General features: G+C 44.7%; 1 protein-coding gene across 1 annotated transcript; it reads left to right on the top strand.

The window, feature by feature from the left end:
• Positions 1-3,328: 3,328 nt before the first annotated feature.
• On the top strand, positions 3,329-22,690 carry SLC25A43 (solute carrier family 25 member 43). Its single transcript, XM_010203464.2, has 5 exons — positions 3,329-3,643; positions 6,490-6,731; positions 7,760-7,932; positions 19,264-19,398; positions 20,447-22,690. Exons 1-5 carry the CDS (start codon positions 3,372-3,374, stop codon positions 20,648-20,650), a joined length of 1,026 nt encoding a protein of 341 aa, XP_010201766.2. The 5' UTR covers positions 3,329-3,371; the 3' UTR covers positions 20,651-22,690.
• The last annotated feature ends 1,216 nt before the right edge of the window (positions 22,691-23,906 follow it).

Below are 23,906 nucleotides of genomic sequence, written 5' to 3'. Positions count from 1 at the left end.
TAAAGCTTTCTCTGGGAGTTTCAAGAATAGACTGGGGAGGGAGATGGTTGGAAGAAGCTTTGGATATTAAGAATGTTTAAGTATGTGCAAGTAAGAACCATCTTGGCTATGATTCTGCCTGTGGCTTGGTAACGTCATTCTGGGAGTTAGTCTGGATGTTACATACATACTTTCCATATTGAGACTATATATCTCCCTATCTTTAGGTTGCACAGTCTATAGGAAAAATCAAAACTCCATCTCATATTTGATTTTTAAATAGAGCACTGAGACCTGTTCCAAAGGCACAGCAGGAAACTTGCATTGTTTTGTTTCATAAATAACAGTGGTACAACCTTGCTTATTGCGGATGGCTGTCATTGCAGGTTTGACTCATTAAACTAATTTTTGGACTTCTGAAATATTCTTTCCATAGCTACTGGTGTGATGAGTTACTGAGTGAGAAGCAGCTCACCTACACAACCACTTTCTAACCAGAACTTACTGAATGGTGGGTTGAATAGTGCCATCCACTGGCTGGCTGCACAGAAAACTGATATTCATAGAAGGTTTGGGTTGGAGGGGACCTTGAAGGTCATCTAGTGCCAATTCCCCTGCCATGGGCAGGGATACCTTCCGCTCGACCAGGTTGCTCAAAGTCCCATCCAACCTGGCCTTGAGCACTTCAAGGAAGAACTTCTCCCTTGCATCTCATCTAGATTTCCTTTCAGCTTCAAGCCATTAGCCCTTGTCCTATCCCGACATGCCTTTGTAAAAAGTCACTCTCTGGCTTTCTTGAAGGCCCCTTCAGGGACTGGAAGGCTGCTGTAAGGCCTCCCCAGAGCCTTCTCTTCTCCAGGCTGAACAACCCCAACTCTTGGTCTGTCTTCACAGGAGAAGGACTCCAGCATTCTCATTATCTTCATGGCCTCCTCTGGGTTCACTCCAACAGCTCCATGTCCTCCTTCTGATGAGGGCTTCAGAGCTGGATGCAGGACTCCAGGTGGGGTCTCACCAGAGCAGAGGGGCACAATCCCCTCCCTTGACCTGCTGGCCACAATGCTTTTGAGGCAGCCCAGGATATGGTCAGCTTTCTGGGCTGCCAGTGCACATTGCTGGCTCGTATTCAGTTTTCCATCCAACTTATTGAACTTAAACTTTAATAAGCTAATATTAAACAGTATTGGATGGTGTTTTGGTTTGTTTTTTTTACATGTTAAATTTCCTTGTCAGGACTTTCTAATTTGCCTGTATGACAATGGGTTTGGTCTACAACAATGTTACCTCACATATACTTTGTATGTGAGTAGATGATTTTGCTTAGAGGCTATTAAGAAAAAGAAAAAAGTTCTTAGTCCAGAAGATGCTTTGTGTGCAAGGAGAATTAGTTTTCCAGAACATAAGATGTCCAGACAGAGGAAATTTAAGAATTTATACAGAAAGTCCAAAATACACAATCCTTCTTAATGTAATTCTGGTTTATAACATTTCTGAGCTCTGCTTAGAATGCATCAGCTTTTTGTTATAGACACAGCCTCTGAAGAAGTTTCTCAGTTGCTTCCTTGTTCTGAAGCCTGCATTACAACTGACAAAGCCAGACAGCACTGTGAATTGCTTTTAGTACAGAAAGACAGGCTTGTAAGGAAGCCACAGGAGTGGGAAGTTTTATTTCTAGCTTAGTCACAGACATAATAGCCAAGTCTTATTTTCACTATTGGTCATATGGAAAACCCAGCTGCTTGCTGGAGTGGCTCCTCCTCCCACCGCCAAGAAAGGGATGGACCAAGAGCATGTTGTGCTCTAGGAGTCTCCAGCAAATGCCCTGGAAAGCAGTGGCAACTGAACACCTCAGAGCAGTGCTAAATTTAGAGCTTTTCTCACTTGTTTGTGAGGATGGCACAGATGGAAAAGTGGGTTCTTTTAACAGGTTTATTTGTTCTTCCTCTGATCTCAGAGAGACTTTAAACATATTCTTGTTAGGTACTGATGTGCCTGAGGAAGACAGTGTGCAGGTAGAATGGAATTTAATTTAGGAAATGTTCCAAAACCAGTGCATAAGGGATTTCAGTGCTGTGCCTGATTCTGAAGTTAGCCGCAGCTGTATCATCCTGAAGCAACTCATTGATAGTGACCAGACTATTTGTAGAGTTAAAGAAATAACCAACCAAAAAACCCCCAAAACATCACCAAAACCAATCCAAAACTTGATGCTTTCGCTGCAAGGATGTCTAAGGCAAATTTCAAAGATGGCAGGATGGACTACAAGGTGTATAGTAATGCAGAATGATGTCAATGGAGGGATGATCTAGTAGCTACTTTAAAGACAGCCTACATTGTTTTTTATTAACTACAACTGTGCAAGTCAAAGTATAAAATACACAGCGATCTTCTAGGAAGTAAAAAATATGCTCAGAATAGTTCTTGCAAAGGACTCAGCTTCTACTCTTTCATTGGATGCACTGTAATAAGGTACAGATTATAGACTAAGGTTTCGATTTGACTTCGTGGTTTGGGTGTTAGTTGTGTTTTTAAATATGACAGGAAACAGAGCAGACACGCTGTTTTGGAACAAATCACTGCTACTACCTTCCTGCTAGGTGATGTGTCCTCTCTTCGTAGATCCTGGTCACTACCTGTATCTCCTCGCTCTCCTCCTATGCCTTTTCATCCTTTGCTCTGGTAGCACATCAACAAAGCCTGAACTAATTGACCTCGGGTATCTTATCAGTGGTGTTTGAGGGTTCCTCACTTTCAGAATCTCAGCACCTCTGAGAGCACCTCTTCTGCTGAAGTCACTAGTTAGGACTCAGTGTTTCTGGCTGGTGCAGGCAGTAAGCTGTTACCCATGGATGCATTTGATCACTGTGGAAGCATGTCTAATTTTAAAGACGATGGCAAGTGTCCTGAATGCACCTAGGTCACTGTCGTGAGGGCTTTTTGTTGTTTTTATGCTACACACGTGAAAACAGCATAATACAAGGGGAATTGAACTACAAGCAGGCGCAGCGAGCACGCAGAGTGCCTGCTGCTGCCTTTACATAGCTCCGGCCGGGACCCGTGCTGGCTGGCCCGGGGCAGGTTGCAGAGGGTCCTGTGGCAGCGCACTATGCGGTGCAGACCGGAGAGGGCCCGCTGCCCGGCCCGGGGCCGCGGCGTGCGGCGGGATCGGTACCGCGCAGCTCCCGCCCGCGGCTCCTCCCTCCCACCGCCGGCGGCGCTGCCGGGGCGGGGTCCCGGCGCACAGCGGCCTCTGGCGGCCGAGCGTGGCGGCGCCGCCCCCGCGCTGGCCGCGCCCCGCCGGGCCGCGCCGAGCCGAGCCGAGCCGTGCCCAGCCCAGCCCAGCCCGCGCCGCGGGTAACCGCCGTGCCGCCGAGCCGGGCCGGGCCGGGGCCATGGCCACCTGGCGGCGGGACGGCCGGGTGACCGCCGTGCAGCGGCTGGGCTGCGCCGGGCTGGCGGGCGCGCTGAGCCTCAGCCTGACGGCCCCGCTGGAGCTGCTGACGGTGCTGGCGCAGGTGGGCACTTGGCACTGCCGGCGGGGGCTGCGCGGCGCCGGGCACAGCCTGTGCCGCGCCGAGGGCGTGCGGGCCCTCTGGAAGGGGAACCTCACCGCCTGCCTGCGCCTCTTCCCGTACAGCGCGCTGCAGCTCGCCGCGTCCCGCCGGTAAGCGAGCGGCCCCGGTCCGGGCGGGACGGGGCTCCGCGGGGAGGGCTGCGCTGCCGCTCCTCTTGCCCAGGAGGAGCGGACGGAAAGTGGAGCTTAGTCGTAGGGGCACTTTCCTGTCTCTGCTTGCGTGTCCCTTCTCCCCACAGACTCCATCCCCGGACTGATAACTTCTTTTATTTAGTTTGTTCGGCAAGCAGCAACTCCTTGGGCCTGTTGGTATTGCCCGCAACTGCTTGTAAAGTCGTAGGTGCTCTACAGATAGTGAAGCGTTGATAGTCTGTTAAATCTTTTCGGTCAGATAGATTCCTTTAGAAATGAAGTGATAGTGCTACGTACAAATGTGACTGCGACATCTGTTCTTTGCAAACAATGCACTTAATATGCTCTTAAGTAGTTATGTTGTTTGTATCCAAGAAAATAATAACAGAATCATGATTCAGCTATTTTACCCTGTTATGCAGCATTTGCTATGCAAATTTGATCATTTTTGAAGTTGATGTGTGACATTATTTGTTTTGAGGTCTTGTTTTCGATAAGACATAGCCACTAAATTAAGGTGAACTCTGAAAGGACTGCAGCAGGATCAACACAGAGCAGTGCTACCTGAGCTCTGCCAGCCCGCCCTGTTTCCTAGGATTCCCTTTTGCTGCCAGTATCTTTTAGCCGTGGAACAGAGTGCCTGCCTGTTCGCACGCACCAGCATGTTTTGCTGCTTGGAGGGTTGGGTTTCTTTTCCTTTTTTTTCTCCAGTAAGCTCAGCTGTGTGCATGGTATGCACTTGACATTTCCGCCCAGCTGAGCGATGGGTTATTGCAGTTCATGGGCCGTGCTGGGTGGGGAGATGTGTGGGCTCAGCCTGCGCTGGCCAATCCAGCCCGCTGCGGCTCTCACCCCTGCTGACGCTGCGCAGCACGCTGGGCTCTGTCATTCCTCTGGCTGAGCGAGAGTCATCCTCCCAGCTCTGCCTTCACCCTGCAGGAAACCATAGATAAAGGGAGACCCTGGGACTGGGCAGCTTTTTTGTGACCTGCTGCTTGTAGTGCACATGGTGGTCAAAGAAGGGGAGAGGTAACGGCAGTGGAAGGGCAGAAACAGTGATTTAAATGTAATTTAAAGTTCACAGGAGAGACAGTGTGTCACAACAGTATAAATCAGTTCATTTTGAGCAAAATAACTTCACTGTTTGTTAAGCTTCAAACGGTGTGTTCCCTTCACAAGACTAAAGTTTGTCTCTAATTTGTAAGGGGTGTTCCTTTGAATGACAGCTATTTTCTAGTGGGAGCAATTTAATTACATGTATTTTCTAGTGGGAGAAAAGGCAAGAAACACAAAAAGAGAAATGTTACACGGTAACAAGTAAATAGTAATGCCAACTGGAGAAGGACCTGGGCTGAGCACAATCAGCAGCCCTTGGAACAGCAGAGTGGAACTGTCTAGGGAAAGAGAGATTCAACTGACTCTGCTCTGTCTGCAGTTACTGTGCACAGGCTGTATTTCCGTGGCAGTTTTAAATGTTATCTGGGTAGTGCCTAGAGAAACCCCACCACCCACCAGATGCATTTGTGCACACACAGGAAAATCAGGCTGTGTTGCTTTAGGGACTGCCAAGACACATGGCAGAAAGGTTTATGTGTTTTTGTTTTTGCTTGGCTGGTCTTTCTGACCTAGGCTCTCCCCAGGGCAGGAGACAAGTAGATGCAGGGATCAGCCATGTAGGAGAAAATGCACATTCATGTGAAAAACCATCAGCCAAGCAAGCAGTGACTTGTACATTTTTGCACGTTATTTCATTCTGGATTTGGTAACGCCATATAGTTTAAATGTAAATCTGCCATTGAAACTGTTTAGTTAATGCTTCCAAAAACATTTTACCTCCAGCTAAGATCCTTCTCTCAGGTGTTTTTCTTTGCTTCTTGCTGCCTCTGTGACATTTCTAGCTGATGTAGGAATGTCCTGTGTACATAGGAAGGTCCTTCTGTGCATCACAAATGCAGGCATTGTAGGTTAACTGGCCTTTAAAACTGTGCTTCAGTTTCAAAGTTTCAAATTAGACTTAACCTCCTGAGAGCAAGGGTCAATTGTTCTTGGAAGGCCTCTGATGAAGTTGTTGTCTGTGGATTTCGTCTTACACGATAACTTTGGCAGGGGGTTGGATCACGTTTCTGACTCACAATCTTTCAGACATGTTTGGAGTCATGGTAGTTTTCATCCTGTAAATGGAAGTAGAGATTAAGATTAAGTGATCAAAAATACTTTCAAAGTCTCTTACAAAGCAAACAAGTAAATTGTTTGAGTAACTACTCTCTGTCCTTTTTGGAGGTTTTTTTTTTCATTGCTGAATTGATGCTCGAGACCTCCAGCACAGGAGCACAGCTCAGGCTGTGTGAGCTTAGTCTGTGCTGGGAGCTGTGCTGCAGGTAGAGCTATGCAAGCTGCCTCTAAAATATTCTTTCAGGTACTGGAAGTGTTTTAGCTCAGTAACATTAAAGTCCAAGCAAACTGCACTTACAGTGTTATGTATACCAGTCCCTGACTTAGTAACTGTAACTTTTGCCTTTGCACACTTCTGTGCAGTGTGGATTTATCCAAGATCTCTTTGAGCTCTTACGTGTTTTTTGGTCTCTGCTCACATTTACCCATTCATGTGCTCTGTTTCACAGAGGTTCTGATGCTTATGTGGTGTTATATATAGCAAGATTTTGGATTAAATACATGTTGAAGTTTCAGCTCTAGTGCTGAAACAGCTCATGGGCACAAGAACGAATTACACTGAGAATAATCTGCCTTAGTTTTTCATGTCTGTTTGTACTGGCATTAATAGTCCCTCTTATGTGTTGGTCTAGACTTGTTATTCTTTTCACGGATGAGCTGGGTCATATTTCCCACTGGAGAGCCATCATGGCAGGAAGTCTGGCTGGCATGGTTGCAACCATCGTGACTTACCCCACTGATGTCATTAAAACACGTCTCATTGTGCAGAACCGGCTGGAACCATCTTACAGGGGAATTCTGCATGCTTTCTACAAAATTTATCATCAAGAGGGCCTCCTGGCACTCTACCATGGCGTCTCACCAGCTATACTAGGTAAAATACTAATGGGGGAAGATCGCTTCGGTGCTCATTGTTTATTGCAGCTATGTGCTGTGTTCATTTGCTCACTTGATTTCAGGAGCAAATACTGATGTTCTGCAGAAGCTGCTGAGATTTATAAGGCACAGCAATACTGATTACCTGTGCTGCAGCTTTGTTGCTTCAAATTATGAGCAAGTGTGTCACATTATATGTATGGTTTAAGTGTTCAACAGAGTTGTCTTTCTTTTGTAGATAGGTCATCTAGTTGTGCTCAGATGCAAGATTTGTGTGATTTAACTCCTAACAAAACCTAAGTAAGATAGATAGATAGATACACACACACAGTGTTCCTAACTCCTGTCTAGATGTGAGAGTGTATCCCTAGCTGTTTAGTGAAGCCAGTATGTGCAGTAAAGTACAACTGATGTAGAAAGTGAAGATTAGGGATATTCCCTCTGTACATTAAATGACTTCTTAATTAGTTTATTCCTCATAGCTTTTAAAAATGCCATTTAACTTCAAGTTCACTTTTTCCCAATGTGACTTTGTATACATTATATAATATAAATAGATATAATTATATATTATGAGTGTATAATAATCATAGTGTATAATCCCACTATAAAATTGATGAGAGCATGGAACAAGCAAAAGAGGACAGAAATATCCCTCATCAGCCTAACTGAAGAGGCAACTCTATTTACCTGTACAATTGCTAGGGTTGGGTTGGACTGGAGAAAGAGCTTGTCACAAAAGAGACAACCTAGAGAAAGAACTGACCTGTTGTTAATAATTCTAACAACATGCATATTTTAATATGTTAATATATGCCCTTGTCAGCACATCTAGAAGCTACAATATGAGTGATTGGTGGTAAACCAGTGACTACAGAGGAAAGTTCTTCAAAATATTGATCAGATTTGAGCAATGTGAGGTGTAAAGTGTCCGAGGCTCATCCTGTCTTTCTAGATTATGTGATGAGCAGCTTGTTTTCTTAGTGTACAGTGTGTTGATATAAACCTGTCTGGTTTGCTTTCTAGGTGCTATCCCATTTTCTGCAGGCTCATTCTTTGTTTACATCAATCTGGACAAAATCTGGCGAGAACCCATAGTTCATTTTACTCCTCTACAGAACTTCATAAATGGCTGTGTAGCAGCTGCTGTGGCACAGACACTTTCTTTCCCCTTTGAGACTGTCAAGAGGAAGATGCAGGTACAGAACTTTCATGTTACAAATACTTAGTTATAGATGCTTGTTGCAGGATCTTGGGACAAGACCAGCTGGATGTTCATGAGTGCCACTTTATTTCTCTCACTGGTAGGCTACACAGACTTTGTTTTAGGTTGGTTGGGTTTTATTTTTGGTGGGTTTTTTTAGAGTCTGAAAATTATTGTTACAAGTTATTGTTACACTTTTAAGGTAGGTTCAAGTACTATCATGGGACGTGTGTATACTCTCAGACTCTGTGTCTTTAGCTTTATTTCTTTTCTTTGTCATAGCAAGTCCATCAAATTCTCACAGTTCAGAATTAGCAAACCTTCAATCAAATACAGGCATTCAGTTCCCTTAATGGTAGGCAAGATGAATGAGATCCATGTCATTTTCAGAGCCTGTGTGTCTGCCATTTAGGCCTGACCTGTGTACCAGCAACTACAAGAAACTTGTTCTGAGTCTGAAGGCTCAGAACTATCCCCATTCTTATTTCTGACTCCTCTGGTTAACAAGTGACCTCCCAGTTGCTGATACTGCTGCTTTCATGGAGCATCAGCAACACAAGAGTTACTATATCAAGTTTCTGTATCATTTTATATTATCTTGCTGATATCTTCCTCCTGAAAGTTTGGTAATAACAACCTGAAAAAAAGCAACCCACACCACAAAAAAACCCCACTACCCTACATCTGCCATCTCACTGACATGATTCATTTGATGCTGCTGACTTTTCCTTAGGACTTCATCACTAGAAGTGAAAATTAATAACTGTCATTGTCTGGTGGCTCTCTGACTGGGTTTGTTCTTTCAGCCTAGTTCATGGGACTGCAAGTTTATGGGAAGCTTTTGGGATCTAATAATAAAAGCAGTTGTTTGGTCTGACAGCATTATAGGTTCCCATCCCCCTGTTCAAGGGGTAGACACAAGGTAGCAAAATGTCAGTGAAACTGTTCATTCCTCTCTCTGGCTTCTCAGGTTCCCTTCTGTAGACAGGACTCAGATCCAGTAGCACAGAAGTCTTTGTTGCCCTCTCTCCATTTCATAACAGAGGACCTCAGCAAGAGAGGTGATGTCTTTTATTAGACCAGCTTAGGTAGCTGATGTCTTCAGAAGTGAGGCTTTAGACTGAGCCCTTTCACCAGCTATCTCAAAAATGTCTCAGCTGAGAAAGAGACTCTGAGAATGAAAACTTGGGGTTTTTTTTCTCAGCTATATCAGCTTAGGTAGCTGATGTCTTCAGAAGTGAGGCTTTAGACTGAGCCCTTTCACCAGCTATCTCAAAAATGTCTCAGCTGACAAAGAGACTCTGAGCATGAAAACTTGGGGTTTTTTTTCTCAGCTATATCGAGGTCTAAGAAAAGCAATTAAAGTCCTTTTCTTTACATCCTGAGGCTCACAGCAAAGAAAAGAAAGGCATTTACTGTGTTGTTTGCCTTCTGATATTTTCTGACTGTAACATCAGTTATTTGAACATTCAGTTTTCATAATCAGTTCAAAAGTAACCTTTCATTTTAATTGGTGTGACATTAAGTTCCATGTCAAGGTTTGTCTTGACAGGCAAGTCGACAAGTGGAACAGGCCCATGGTCTGTTTCCCTGCCACTAGGTTGTACTCTTTCACCAAAGGGATGCTTAAAACATCTGATCAGCACTTCCAGAAATAAGGGAGCTGGATTTATTACCTAAATATGTAGGAAGTGAAGATGCTAAAAATACTTTGGAGAGAAAAAAGTTCAACAACAAGCTTTTTCCCTCATAGAGGCATTGAGACAACTGCATAGTGATTTTCCAAGCTTAGAGAAACACCTCCTGTACAGTGATTTATTATGAAGGCAAGGGAGAGGGCAAAGGTGTTTCAGAAGAACTGTTTGCCCAGGTGTGAAAGCCTATCATTTGGTACTGGAAATGACATAAATCATGGAGGCTTGTCTAAAAGAGAGACTTGTTGAAAATCACACTCAAGCTGATATCAGGAGCTCACTGGAACTCATGTAAGGTCACCCAAGATGTTTGTTTTTACAGGGTGTAGCCCAGCTTTGCAGGGATCAACTCTGTTCAGTGCCTGTTCAGTTTGCAGGGTGGTGGTCAGAAGGGAAATGTCTAGGACAGCACCAGGAAGGTATGCAAAGGGACCTAAAAAGGATGAGAATAATGAAGGGGGAAAAAAGAGCTTCCATGACATGTCAGTATTCTACAGAAAACAGGGGAGCACATACTTCTGCTCACAGTTTTTCTTAGGCATCATATTCTGATCAACCTTCACTCAGTAATTTACCTTTGTAGCTGATGGAAACAGGCCTTCAGCTACCCCCAGGCCTGACAGGAGTGCACATAGGGAAATGCTGCCTTTGTTTTGAAGCAATGAGCAATAGTTTCATGTACAGATTGGAACCCAGCACTTTGTAGAGGTCAGTATCAGATTCCTTTTCCTTCCCTTCTGTCCCAGCGACCTGACAGATGGAGGTAGTGTAGTGACAAAGACCTTTTTCAGTGAACCTGCATTGTAAAGCACTCTTAGGAGTTTCAAAGACTGAAAAACTAGGACACCATCTCTAATGGAGTATAAGCCTGAGACCAGAACATTCAGTTCAGGTCTTTACCTAACACGTTGGGCTGTCTTAGAAGAGTTAGCTCCATCCATCTCATCCCTTAGACAATGCTTGAATTGTTTGCACTGACTAGAAGATTACTTCTGCCGTGGGAGGAAGGATAAGGTACTATTTTTCATCTCAGTTGTAATCATTTTGTTTCATCCTTTCTCATTTTACATATCTGAATCCTACACTTCTGACGTCAGCAGCTTCTGTCACTGACATTTGTGGGAGTAGGAGTTGACTGTCAGTGACAGCTGTTTCCTCGCTGTTCTGGTGATGATTTATGATGTCAGATTTGCTCTGTAACCATGGCTTCTTCCCCCTCTGCTATTAGAGTTACCTTTATAATGTTTACAAAGATGCTGGGTTTGCTAAATATACTTGAATGCTCTTCTTAAGAGAAACATTACTTAATATGAGTGAGTCTTACTGAATCTGTGAGTCCTCTGTGTTGTGCTTGTCCTAATTTTATTCCTTTGTCTTCCTTTTTCCACTTTGCTTCTGATTGGCATGTTAGAGAATTAAGAGGTACTGTATGCATGTTTCAGCATGGGAATACGGCTTTTGTTGTGCATCTGTAGAGGGGGATTAGTGAAGGAGAGGATTATTCAAAGCAGTGTTCCATGTCAAATGCTCCTGGCTCACTCATTCTACATCAGTCTCTGAACAAAAATTTACTGATCTTTATATCCTTCTGACTGTTATTTTTGGCTTTCTTACTTCACAATATCATGTTCTTTGTTACATCCGGTATCTAAGTGATATTCCAGTACTGTTCTGTTACCTTGCACACTTGCTTACAAGAACACTTCTTTTCTTTTTTCCTTTTTTTTTCCTTTTTACCTTAAGCAGGGAAGTATCTGCCTATGAATGAGTCTGGATCAAGGGAAGCACTGGCAATATGTTTCCGCTTCCCCACATCATCTTTTTGCCTGTGATGACCTCCCGAGTACATATTGGACTGAGCTCTGGCACTCCAGTAAGGGAAAAGTGTAGAGCTGGTGTTTGCCATACAGATTATTCTTAGAATGATGCCAGTCTCAGGCTATGTGTAGAGCTGAAAATGTACAAACATGCAAATGAGGAGCACAAACCTAATACCCAAATTTGGCTCTTCCCTCTGTGCACGTGACCCTCAGAGATAGGCTCAGATACCCCTGGCTGCCATTTCTCAGACTTCCCTCCAAACTAGCATGTGACTTTGGTAGTTTTCTTAGGCAAAATGCACAAAGATGACCCTAAAGTTTCTCAGATACTTTGTTGACTGTACAGTTAGTCCTCACTTGCTCACATGAGCAAACTCTGCATGGCTTGCAGAAGCTCAGCCCTGTCCTTGTATTTTGATGGTGTCATTTGTTTTCATTTCTGTGACTACAACTTGTCTGAAATTCTCCTTTGCCAGGAAGTGCTACTCAGGTATAGCTTTACCATCAAACTCTTGTAACACAGAATAAGCATATTTTTGGTACACTGCAGGATTCAGCATATTTTTTGTGATGACTGCACAGCATCCTCAAGCTGTAAGGACATCTCTCCAGGAAAAGCATTGTTCAGCAGTGATCCTTTTTATTTGAAGTCTAGGCTTTTAATTTCCTCTGCTGACACAGACAGGCTCACTGTGCTTGGTTAGTGTAGACTGTTGTCAGGCATCACCCAAGAAGTGCCCTCTTTTCAGTGACAAAAGTAAGTTAGGCCTCAGCTGCCTATAGATGTGCAATGCATTTGGGATTTTTTTCTTGAGGTTTTTGCTCTTTGGAACACAAGATACTCTGCAAGTGTGAAATCTGTTGTGAATGCTGTGATTTCTTGGTAACCTGGAGGAAACAAAGCTTTTTGAGGTAGCCTGTTTAAAGAAAATGCATCTTGTGCCCTGTAGGCACTTTTCTAGTCTGAAGTCAGCTAAAGGAGATACTGAAGTCTCTCTTTCAAAGTACTGCTATTTATTTCTTTAAAAACAGTCCCCTAACTGTGTTCCTTGCATGGTAAAAGTCAGTCTAGCAAGAAGCCAATGGCTGGGTTAAAAACAAAGGTTTGGAAAAGAACATGGTGAATGTTAGTTAGAAAAGCACCTTCTCCCTGCTGAAGTGAGGAGGCAGTACTCCTGCATTGCTTCAGTAGAGCAACTTGTAGAGTGTTCTGTTATTGGAAATGGTCACCTATGCTGGTGTGGCAGCCTCCAAAAGCTCTCAAGTTGTGATGTCCCTGCAGTTTGTGAGATCTGTGTCCTTGTCAGCTGGGAATATGGAAGCTAGTGGAGGCATGACCTGGTTTAAGAATAAGAAATCCTTTTTGGGTGTTGTGGTTCACACAACATCTCAGAAGCATATGTGCTCTGAGACTTTGTGCAGGGACAGCCTTTAATAGTGAACAGCATGGGAGCCTGAGCCTTGAAAGTTTTTAGCAGTGGAGCCATTTGACCACATGGAGTGACAAATCCATAGTATGGAAACAAATAAGGAGCAATATTACCTTCAGTCTGATTTCCCCTGAAAGTAAGGCTTATATAGTTACTAGCCATCTGTCCTTGCCCTCAATAACTTTTGATCTTACTGTTCAACTGCAGCTAAACTTGACAGAGGAGTGGAGGTTTCAGATATATTAGCTTCCTTCAAGTTTTGTGAAAACAAGTGTACAGATAGAGATGAAACACCAAAAATACTTCATCTGAAGGCGAGATGCAATGTGAGTTCTTTCTTTTCACTCACTCTGAGGTGGATTACAGCAGTAGCTTAGTGCTGCAGCAGAGTGGTGTGCCAAAGAAAAGCAGGAAAACACGTGGTACCCTTTTGAAATACAAGAGGTCTGAGGGAGGGCAGAATGCAATTCTCTCTGAATGATTTTCCCAGACACTGAAGTGTCCACCACACTCCCAGTCCTAGATTTGGTAGTGCCAGCTAAGCATGGCTGCTGGCCTCTTACAGCCTCTGCAGCTCTGTGATCAGTGTGCTATCAGCAAGAGCTCTGTAATCTACTTTGAGACAAGTCAGATGGGCTAACTCAGCCCACCTTTTTAAACTCTGTAAGCTCAGCCAACTGACATGGCCTGACCTGGATTAGGGTACACTGCTGTGCACACAACTACTGTAGCTGTCATTTTCATCAGGGAGACAGTGATGCCTCCAGAGTGACAGCTGTCACTGTTACTCCCAACATGTGTACTTTTAGATCAGTTACTCAGGAGAGTCTTGTGTCTGTTTTTCTGTGTTTAGAATCATGTGCCTGTGGAATGTAAGGTGATTAGTTATGTAAAATACACAGGAGCCAAAACTTCATGGACACATTCTTTTCTGTATTTCTTATTTAGTGTAATTCCTTATCTCATCCACATAAAGTCAATGAAAATGTCCTCTGTAAAGCCCCAATCCTTTAATATGTTATTTTTCTCCTTGGTTCCTACCCAGAAAGCAGGAGATGTGGGAGCTAGTGTTGCTTTTCATCCTGTGAAGTTTTAGAAAGAGCCAGTCTGCCTAAGGCATAAATTAGAGCTGATATGCATGAAAATGGTGCACCCATTCATAAGGATGGAGCTAAACCATCACAAGGCATTCAAAAACCACCCAGAGGTGTCATTGCAAGAGGTTTGCACTGCCTTTGGGAAAAAGGCCTTTATATTCCATATCAAAGTTTTCTTCATGCTGCAGGTGTTAAAAGCAGGAAAGGTTTAGCTTGGGTAGCAAAGGAGGGATTCTACCACAAACCATGAAGCTTTGGGGTACAGAATGAATGTAAAGCTGAGAAATGTTTGAGCAAACAGCAAACTGTTTTGCTTGTTCAGTGCCGTTGATGTTGGAAAAGTGAGATGATTTGGCCCCAGTTCAGGTTACAGAGGAAAGGACTACATGTTCCTAGAATGCAGGCCCTTGCAGGTCAGCTGCTCTGCTGTGCTGCTCTGGAACTGATTGTCTCCTGATAGCTTGTCATCGTTTACCTTCTGACATGCCTGAATACCTCTGGTGGCCTTTAGCCAGGGGTAGGTCAGCATTACCAAACCACTGACACAGGAGAGAGAATGACTACCAAGTAAGTCTGTCCTCCAGGAGAAAGGACTGATGAGTGCTCTTTTTTCCCCCAATATTAATACTTCCTTACATTTTAGTTCTTTCTTATTTGAGTGAAATGAAATACTCTTTCAAGCATTCAGCCATCACTTTAGTGAAATCTCTGTTGGCTGTAGTGGCATTAGCTTGAATGAAACCTGCAATCTTTGTCCTTCAGTTTCCTTTGAACCAGTTAGGCCTGCCTGTTATGTGTGTCCTTCTTAACCCAGACGGCAAAGAAGGCTTATTTTAGCTTCCAGATTAAGAGCATGAACTCTTGAACTGTGTTGTAAAGTGCTTTCCTGTACTTTTGTTTTTTAATTGATCAGAAGTGTAGGACGCCTGTATCTATTGAAAATGTGCAAGTACCAAGCAGCTTTACTATGTCTGCCATCAGGTCAGCACACTATGGCAGCTACTCACTGTTAGGTGTCTTCCATACTCTGTGCCAACAGCACTGCATTATCAAAACAGGAATAAATAGCAAATCTTTCTACCAACAAACTTTATGAACTGAGAAGTGAGGGGAAAAGTACATTAACTGAAAGGGAAATATTTCCAGATAGTCTCTGATATGTGTAAACTCAGATAGCTGCCAAGCAAAATGTCCTAAAGAGCCGGGGGCATTTTTTACCTGCACAGCTCTGGGCTCAGGCTGAAGGGGCCTAACCACTGTGTTTGCCATTTCCTGACCCAGTGGCCTCTGCTTGGTGCCTCTGGGGCTACTGTGAGCCTTGCAAAAAGTGCAAGTGGCCATGGTTCCCATTGCATCTGTGGTGAGCTACATCCAACCTTTAGTCCTGAGAGGAGGAGGAGGAGAGGGACCAAGGGAGATCACTGAAGGGGAAATCTTTATGAGGGTCTGCAAGATTAGTTCCCAAAATGAGACTATGTTGTTCTGGCAGTCACCTCATGATGGAGACAAGGGAGAGATGGTGTCTTAAGAGCCTTCAGGTAACAAGAATTAACTTGAGTTTTGTCATGACACTTCACCCTTAGTAAGTGCAGGTAGTTGGGGTTATTTTATACATCTGTCTCTCTTGGGTTTAGAGTTTTGAATTAGAAGAGAGTGCTGACTTTGGGGATGTATCACAGTGACTTAGACTTGGCTGCCTCTGGGTACTGAAAGGCTTGTGTTTGTGAGAGAGCAGATGGAGCCAGTTCTGCACTTTATGTGCTTTAATCATTTAGAGAACCCATCATCCATCAGAGGTGAAAAGATTAGCAGCCCAGCTAGTACTAGGACTAAGGACTTTGCACTGTTACCAGCACGGTGAGCTGTACTATATCTCCAGCCCTCTGCAGTATGGGACAGCCATAACTGGACAGGAAGGAAGTCTTTCTATGTGTTCATAGCAAACAAGTTTGCATGCAGCAGCCCATAGTGTCAAGGGGTGTCAAAAGAAAGGAACTGGAACTACTTTGAGGTGCATGGCATCTCTGTCCATAAACCTGATCTTTTTGGTGTAAGATTAGATGTATGTCATAGTAGGTTTCTGGAAAAAAAGGGGTAGAAAAAACTCATCTGTTTTGTTAGTTCAATTTTCTGGCTCTGGTGCCATAGGGTGGTTGTGAGGATCAGATAATGCAGAACCCAAACCCCACAGCCATTTATTTCATTAAAAACAATGCCAAATGAAACACCTGCCTATTTTTTTCTTTTATTGGTACATTTTTCCTTTGTCCAGCTGTATTCCAACATACTGAATTTTAAACTGCACACTGATACAGTTTGTAGTTTTCCTTTTGCAGGAGGTGATTTGAGATTCCGTGGACAAGTGCTATCTAAATACTGTGTGTGGGGTCCTAGAAACACACTGCTCCTGTCAAGCAGAAAGACTGGCAAAGCATGTTTCAAACCACAAACTGGAATCTTGAAAATGGCTTTAATTATGGTGAATGTTGCTAAAAATAATCTTTCAGTAAATGTCTTAAGAGGTCAATATCTGAGGCCAAATAGGAAAACTTGGGGTTTGACTTACCTGCTCCTTTTTCACTATCTTTTGGAAGTGTTTACTGCATACAGAATTTCATTGAGAGCTGCAGTGTGCTTGTCACCTGTCTGGGTGGTGTAGGTAGGAATACTGGAATCAAGCCCCTTTGATATGGGCCTTTACAGTGTGTACAGTAACGACAGGGATTACGTCAAGCTCATGCTGTTAATTCTGCCAGGTCATGTTCTGCCTACCACAAAGGGCCTTAAAAATGAAGGGAGTGGTGTGTTAACAGCATTCGGCCTTTCCAGAAGCATTGTAGAAACCTGTCTCTTTTCACTGCTTGGCTGCCTATGACTTCCTTTACCAAAGAAGCTGATGGAAACTGGCTGCTAGTCCAGAAAGCTGAACAGGGTTTTGAATTCAGCTCTTTTATGACTGCTGTTTCATTTTTATGGATACTCACATAATTTCAGTGCTCTTCAAAGCATCCCTGGTGATAATATCATCATTCTTAGTGGAACTGGTCCCTGAAGTCTCAGTTGCAGCACTCGGCATCTTCTACAGTACAGCCCTGAGAGTCTTTGTGGAGGAGTTTCTGAAGTACTGTGGATTAAGACTTGAAAAGTAATTTCTCCCTTTTGCACTGTTGGGTTCAGCTATTACTTTTTAAACCCTTACACCTCTTAAGTAACAGAGCCAAGCAGATAACTGAGCTTCCTTGGAGCAAATGAGCACAAGTAAACGTGTGCATGACCCTTGGCTACCAGACTAGCTCCATTACCTTCAACTACCTGCGAAGGCAGGGCTGGTAATACCATAGAATCACAGCAGTTAAACCCCATAAGGTCTGCCTCTCTGAGTCCTTAAACAGGAAGCTGTTGGAACTTGCACCACAGTTAGGAATTCTGGAAACAGATGTAGCCCCATGCACATGGCAAGGCCAGTGTAGACACACAGAGGACCAGCAATTAGAACAGTTGAAATACCTTCTCCCCCACAAATGTCATCTCTCTTATAAATCAGGTACACTATAGAGAAAGTTCAGTTAGTGAGGGGGTGATTAAGGGGTTTTGTTACCTTCTAAATTTTAGCAGTAAACTTGCCAGTAATGCAGTGGGATGCAACAGCATTACAACTATTTGATCAGCAAATACCTGGAGCATGGGTTTTGATATTTCCATTCCCAGCATCCAAGTTGCCAAGTGTTTGAGATGCTATAGCTGAGGCATCTAGAAAATGTCATCACCACTTGTCAGTTTATGAGAGGCTTGTTGTAGGCTTAGCAGCTCTGAGAAGCTGTAGGTTAGTCTGGCCAAGGTGTGAAAAAATGCTGCACCATACGGTGTTTCAGATGAGTGAGGGGGTAAAATGATAGCCCTGTGTACCAATCAGGTAACTGAACAAGACCATTTTTTATCAAGCTCCTGCCCTGTGGTGATCAGCTTTCACACATGTGTCATTGGCCTGTGGCCTGGGTTCCCCACACACTCTTGACTGAGAAGTGTCACTTGCCATGTGTTTGAGTGAAACCCTGATTTGCCAATACAAAATTAACCCATGGCTGCATGTGCACAGATGGATGAGGATGGGATTATTCAGAGTCAGGTTATCCTGTCTGTGCTAATGCAGTAGGAGATTAATGAAGGAAGGATTTTGCTGTTAAAAATGACACACTACACTTCTTCCATGTGAACAGACACTGCCTGTGCTGCACCTGGAAATGTAGCTGCACTCCAGCAGGATGCTCCCACACTAACTTTAACCAGCCTGGATCAACTGACCACGTAGCAAAGACATGGGAGCAGAGGCACCAACTGCTCACCTGCAGGGCTTGTACACCTACAGGCTTATACAGCCTGGGCTGGAATCTGTTCCATTTCTGCTGTAGTGTTGCTACTCAACTCTCTCTAGAGCTATCTGAAAAGGGGTTGCAATGAGGTGGAAGTAGATATCTTCTCTCCAGTAATGAATGACAGGACAAAAGGAAATGAGCTCAAGTTGCAGCAGGGGAGGTTTAGATTGGGTATTAGAAAGAACTTTTTCACTGAGAGAGTTATTAAGCATTGGAATGGGCTGCCCAGGGAGGTGGTGAGGTCAGCATCCCTGGAGATACTGGAAAGACACATAGCTGAGACGCTGAGGGACATGGGTTTGTGGTGGGCTTGGCAGTGTGAGGTGAGTGGTTGGACTTGATGATCTGAAAGGTCTTTTCCAACCATGATGACTGTATGATTCTATGAGTAATGTATAGTACTGCCCTTTGCAGTGTGAACACAGCCTCAGCAGCCAGAGCCAAGGACGGCAGTGTTTGGATGGCAATGACAGGAAGGCAGTGTGGGACCTGGGGCCAGCCCCGAACTTCTCTCCCCAAAGTGCTGCACTGCCAGGGATGTGAAATCCTTCTCCCCTGACCTGAGCAGCTGGCAGATGTGGGGCTGATGCTTTATACAGCTCTGGTTCAGGGGATTTGTCTTCACAAGGGTGGGATTTGTTTCTAGCAGTGCCATGGCACAAAAGGAGGTGCTGTGTGAAATTCCTGCTCTCTTTCTCTTTCATACCTATCAGAGAGTGAATTCCCTCCTTTTTCAGTCTGTGTTGCAAGGCCAAATAGCTTATTCTTTTGGGATGATGGAATAATCCAGATCAGTCTGTCAAAATGTGGCATTAAGTGTTCCTTATCTACCAGAGTGGAGACAACAATTGTTTTGAATTACTTTGATTTTCCTTTGCTTGTTCTAAATCCCCACGGGTGTCTCTGGAGCAGGCCCAGAGTCCTTGGCTTCCCCACTATGGAGCGGTTGATGTCCATTTCACTGGCATGGCTGACTGTTTCCGGCAAACCGTGAAGAACAAAGGTGTGCTTGGACTTTGGAGTGGACTCACACCCAGTCTGCTCAAGGTGAGGTTTTGCTTTCATCACAGTCAAAAACTATCCTGAAGTAATCAAGACATACTTTTGGGCAGTTGGGGTTGTAAAGCTTATTGCTATGCCTCTGTATTTATTAGCAGCTTATAGATGACAGACAGGTATAACCTCAGGCAGGTTGTAAACCAGCTCTGGAACTTGTTTTGGTCATATTTCCCCAAATGTAAGCCTGGCTTCTGGATGTCACTACTTCCAAGTTCGTTTGAATGTCCTTAGAGAAGGGAATGCTGCCAACACACAAGGTAGAGTATGGGTGGGGGATTGCATGTGATCCACTTACCACAGCTAAACAAGTTCTACTTCTCAGCTGAGCTCCAGTAATTTACATGTTGTACAGAGCTGTAAAGAAGATTGTGCTTGCATAAGCCACTTCCCCAGAAGTCAGAAGTACTTTTGACCAGCTTTTGAATACTACAGCCATGGCTGAGTTGAAAACATGACATAAAGCAATGTCATTTACCTAAATACATTTTACTGTGCTGCAGTGAGGATTTACCTGTGTGCAGTACCACAGGCTGGCTAATGAGTGGTAACTGAGTGACAATTTGATTGACTGTGATGGCCTGCCTGTGCCTGGCCCTGTCTTGGTTGCTGTAAAGCCACCTGGCACCAGGGCTGCTCATTCTGCGTGGGGCAAAAGAAGGAGAGTGTTCAGTCTCTCTATTGGCTGTAGAATAAATCCCACATTTCCTACTGGGATTTGCTGAGGTTGCTTAGGATTTGCCTAGATAATATGACAAAGTGTGATAATCTACAGGCCAGTACACCTTGTTCCTCACAATATTGTTATAATTAGTTATGTGCCAATAATAAACTCCTACTTTTAGCAAGCTGCAGGTGCCAGCCTAGTTTGAGGTGAGACTGATTTCATATACACAACTCTATGAGCAGATCAGACCAGAACTGAAGTCCTAGGAGCTCCCTTTTTAAAAACACCCAAGCTAAGGATGCTACTGGTGAGTCTGATCTTGCTGCTCTGCTTTATCTTTTGTTGGGTTTTTTTTCAACTTCCTTTTCCCAGATTGTCCCCTACTTTGGTGTTATGTTCAGCACCTTTGAGTTCTGCAAGAGGGTCTGTCTCTACAGAAACGGTTACATTGAATCTCCTTTAAATTACAAACTAACTCCTGGCGTGGACCAGAGTTTACAGCCACAGGAACTGAGAGAATTAAAGCTCCTCCGAAGGGAAAAATTTGAGCCGAGGAAATCAGCTCTTGAGAACTGACATCGGAGTGGCCATTGCAGACACACACTTCCTTTCTGATGGAACTTTGCAAGACATGTTGAAGCACAGGTAGCAGTGTCTCAGCAGAGTGCAGGGCTTTAATGCTGAGACACCAATGCCAGGAATTAATAAGTCTGAATGGGTATGAAGAATATGAATAGTGAGCATATACTGAAGAAGGGAGATGCAACCAATTTGGAACTTGAAGTTATATTATTCTGGGAGCTTTTCCATGCTGAAGAGCCATGTTGCAGAAAGGCAAGAAAACAGAGATGAGAGTGTAAAAATGGTAAGAAAATTCAAATGGATTTTTTTGAAGTCATCTGAGGTACTGAGTCAGCCAAAAATGACAGACTAGAGCATGTACAACATGCAACAATTCCTTCTGCAGTCTCTTTTTCAGTGGTAGTGTGGATATGGCCTTCTGTGGATGCAGAGTCACAGTTCAGTCACACTCCAGAATCCACCCTTCAGTTTTTGAGACTTACTTGGATATCATAGTGTTGTATGGATCTTTGGTGTTAAGGATGCAAATGTGCTGCTGCAGCTGTGCTTTTGCCAAGAGAGAACTGTGATGTGCAAAATGAACTGTAATACACTGGAATGACAATCCTTTGAACTGAAGTGTGCACTAGAAAACCTTCCCCTCCTTCCCATCTGTTGTTACTGTGTGTATGGGAATTGTTTCAGGCTTTGAAAAATCGTTTTCCTGAAGTTCTCTGAAATATTTCCTCAACAATGCAGTTTTTAAATGTGTTAGATATTTCAGAGCCACAAGCCTTGCCATGTTGTTTTGGTATTCCTAAAGCTCTATTTTTGTATCAAACTGTGTTTGGATTCATGTGCACAGACCCAGGCCCACTGTACAGCTGAGAACTTGTCAGCACACAACCTGTGATTTTTTTTCCACTATAACTGCTGTGCTCCAGGAGCCACAGAGAGTTTCTGCAGCTATGAAACCTTCAGCAAGACCACTAGGTTATTGCCAGTGCCAAGGTAACTAAGGGGCCTCTGACCACGTTGGGGAGCTTTTGAACAATAAAAGATCGTCTTGGTATTGTACCTGACAACCTCGGTATTGCTCTGGTTCCTCTGTAGAAGTACAGCTATGGAACAGCCCCATCCGAGTGCCTTCTGACAGAGACCCTTAACCCCATGTCCATGTGGGAAGGTGGGTGTCCCACCAGCCTCGGGCCCTGGCAGCGTGTCAGGGATCTGAACAGCAGTGGTGCTCCTGCCCTGCCTGCAGCAGCCTGGGCTCAGCACAGCATTTACCTGCTGCTTTTCACAGCCTCTTGTGTGTTTTTGTACTGTTTATGGCCCTGCTGGGTGGAAATAAGTAAATCTCAGAACCTGCTGGGTTAGGTCAGGTCCCAGCAGGATGAGGCAATGCCAGAGCGATGCAGGAACAGTCTGTGACTATGGAGAGAGGTGTGCAGAAAGGTTTGGGATAACTGTAAGGCCTGTCTTGCACCTAGAACTCAACACTGATGTATCCTACAGCTGAGGTCTTGCAGCATCCCTCTTAGTGGGCTTGCTCACTTCTACTGCAGTGGTGCTTCATGCTTGTTTTCTTCTCAGAGAAGTGAAAGCACTGATAGCCAAAAGTGAGATGGTAGAGAGCAGATCTGGTGGCTCGTGCATCACGCTAGGGCTGTAAGTGCTTTTGTCTCTTTAATCAACCTGTCTAGTGAATGTGTTTCTCTGTGCCTGAGTTTCCTCATCTGCACAGTGCAGGCAATAATACTGAAACTTGCTTGAGATGTTTGAGGGTTGTGTGAACGTGCTGGGGAGGAACAGATTTCTGAATTCCCTTCCCTTGTCCAAGCACACCTGGCTGCTTTTTACTGATCTTGTGTTTCTAAATGGATTTTAAAGATTGAGTGACAGGTGCATATGAGTGATGTGAGTCTGATCAGCTTGTCCCACCTGGCAAGAGTCAGGGTGAGTCAAAAAGTTACCTCTAACTTGTTTCTGATATGCTAATAACACCTTTGTATTGAAATGTACTCCCACGACCTATAAATCACTTACCCTTTATCAGCTGAGCCTCTGCTTTGCTTCATCACATCTGTGCGTGAGAAATCCCCCAGAAGGTAACACTGAGATATTTCAGACAGCACTAAAAGTGCTTCAGCATAAAATGGTGTGTGATCCTGAAGAATGAGTTAATAGCAAGGCTGAATTGCCTTTTAGGTAGGTGACCTGTAGCTCACGTGCCGTGTGTGCACAGCCCTGCCATAGAGCTGGTACCTGGTGGGTGTGTGTCTGCCTGAGCATCCCCTGCTGAGCTCAGCGCTGTGACCCGTGTGGGGAATCCAGGCGGGGCTGGGAGCTCCCAGAGCATCGCTGACCTCCCAGCCTAGGTAACCCGAGGAGAGCTGGAGGAAGAGGCTCGGCTGAGGTTCGGTGAGACGGAGCTGTCTGGCTCGGTCCTGAAGACTAAACAGATTAGGAGCCTCCCCGCACTCCTGCCTAAACCGAGGTCATGCAGCTGTCTTCTGCATCACCTGCATGATGCAAGAAAGACAGTGAGGTGCTGCAGTGTGTCCACAGATGGGCAACAGGGCAGCTGAAGGGTCTGGAGAACAAGTCTGGTGAGGAGTGGCTGTAGCAAGGTGGAGATAGGTCTCTTCTCCCAAGTAACCAGTGATAGGACGAGGGGAAATGTTTGCACCAGGAGAGGTTTAGATTGGAGATTAGGAGGAACTTTTTCACTGAGGCTTGTTAAGTATTGGAATGGGCAGCCCAGGGAGAAAAGAGACATAGATAAGGTGCTGAGGGACCTGGGTTAGTGGTGGGCTTGGCAGTATGAGGTGAGGGGTTGGACTTGATGATCTTTAAGGTCTTTTCCAACCAAAATGATTCTATAGCACCTGTATGGCACAGAGGGGCTGGGGGGGAAGGCCCTGTCACTGCCACACAGCCTGCCCAGAGCCCACTCCCCCATACTGGGGGTGCTGGCAGGGCCCCGGGGCGAGTGGCCAGTGTGTGCGACCCGCGGCTGTGTGTGTGTGTCTGTCTGTCTGTCTGTGTGTGTGCGCGCCCCGCGGCTGTGTGTGTGTGTCTGTCTGTCTGTCTGTGTGTGTGCGCGCCCCGCGGCTGTGTGTGTGTGTATGTGTGTCCGCCCCGCGGCTGTGTGTGTGTGTGTGTCCGTCTGTGTGTGCGCGCCCCGCGGTTGTGTCTGTGTGTGTGTGTCTGTCTGTGTGTGTGTGTCTGTCTGTGTCTGTCTGTCTGTGTGTGTGCGCGCCCCGCG

Source organism: Colius striatus, chromosome 13, assembly GCF_028858725.1.
Source record: "Colius striatus isolate bColStr4 chromosome 13, bColStr4.1.hap1, whole genome shotgun sequence".
NCBI lineage: Eukaryota > Metazoa > Chordata > Aves > Coliiformes > Coliidae > Colius > Colius striatus.
The sequence above is the reverse complement of the archived record's forward strand: the minus strand, read 5'-3'. Positions and strand labels throughout refer to the sequence as shown.

Excerpts from the sequence above, each read along its gene's own strand:
- SLC25A43 (XM_010203464.2), top strand. The coding sequence starts at position 3,372 with ATGGCCACCTGGCGGCGGGACGGCCGGGTGACCGCCGTGCAGCGGCTG. Across the intron at positions 3,644-6,489 it reads CAGCTCGCCGCGTCCCGCCG|ACTTGTTATTCTTTTCACGG; the intron begins GTAAGCGAGCGG and ends GTGTTGGTCTAG. Across the intron at positions 7,933-19,263 it reads CTGTCAAGAGGAAGATGCAG|GCCCAGAGTCCTTGGCTTCC; the intron begins GTACAGAACTTT and ends TCTCTGGAGCAG.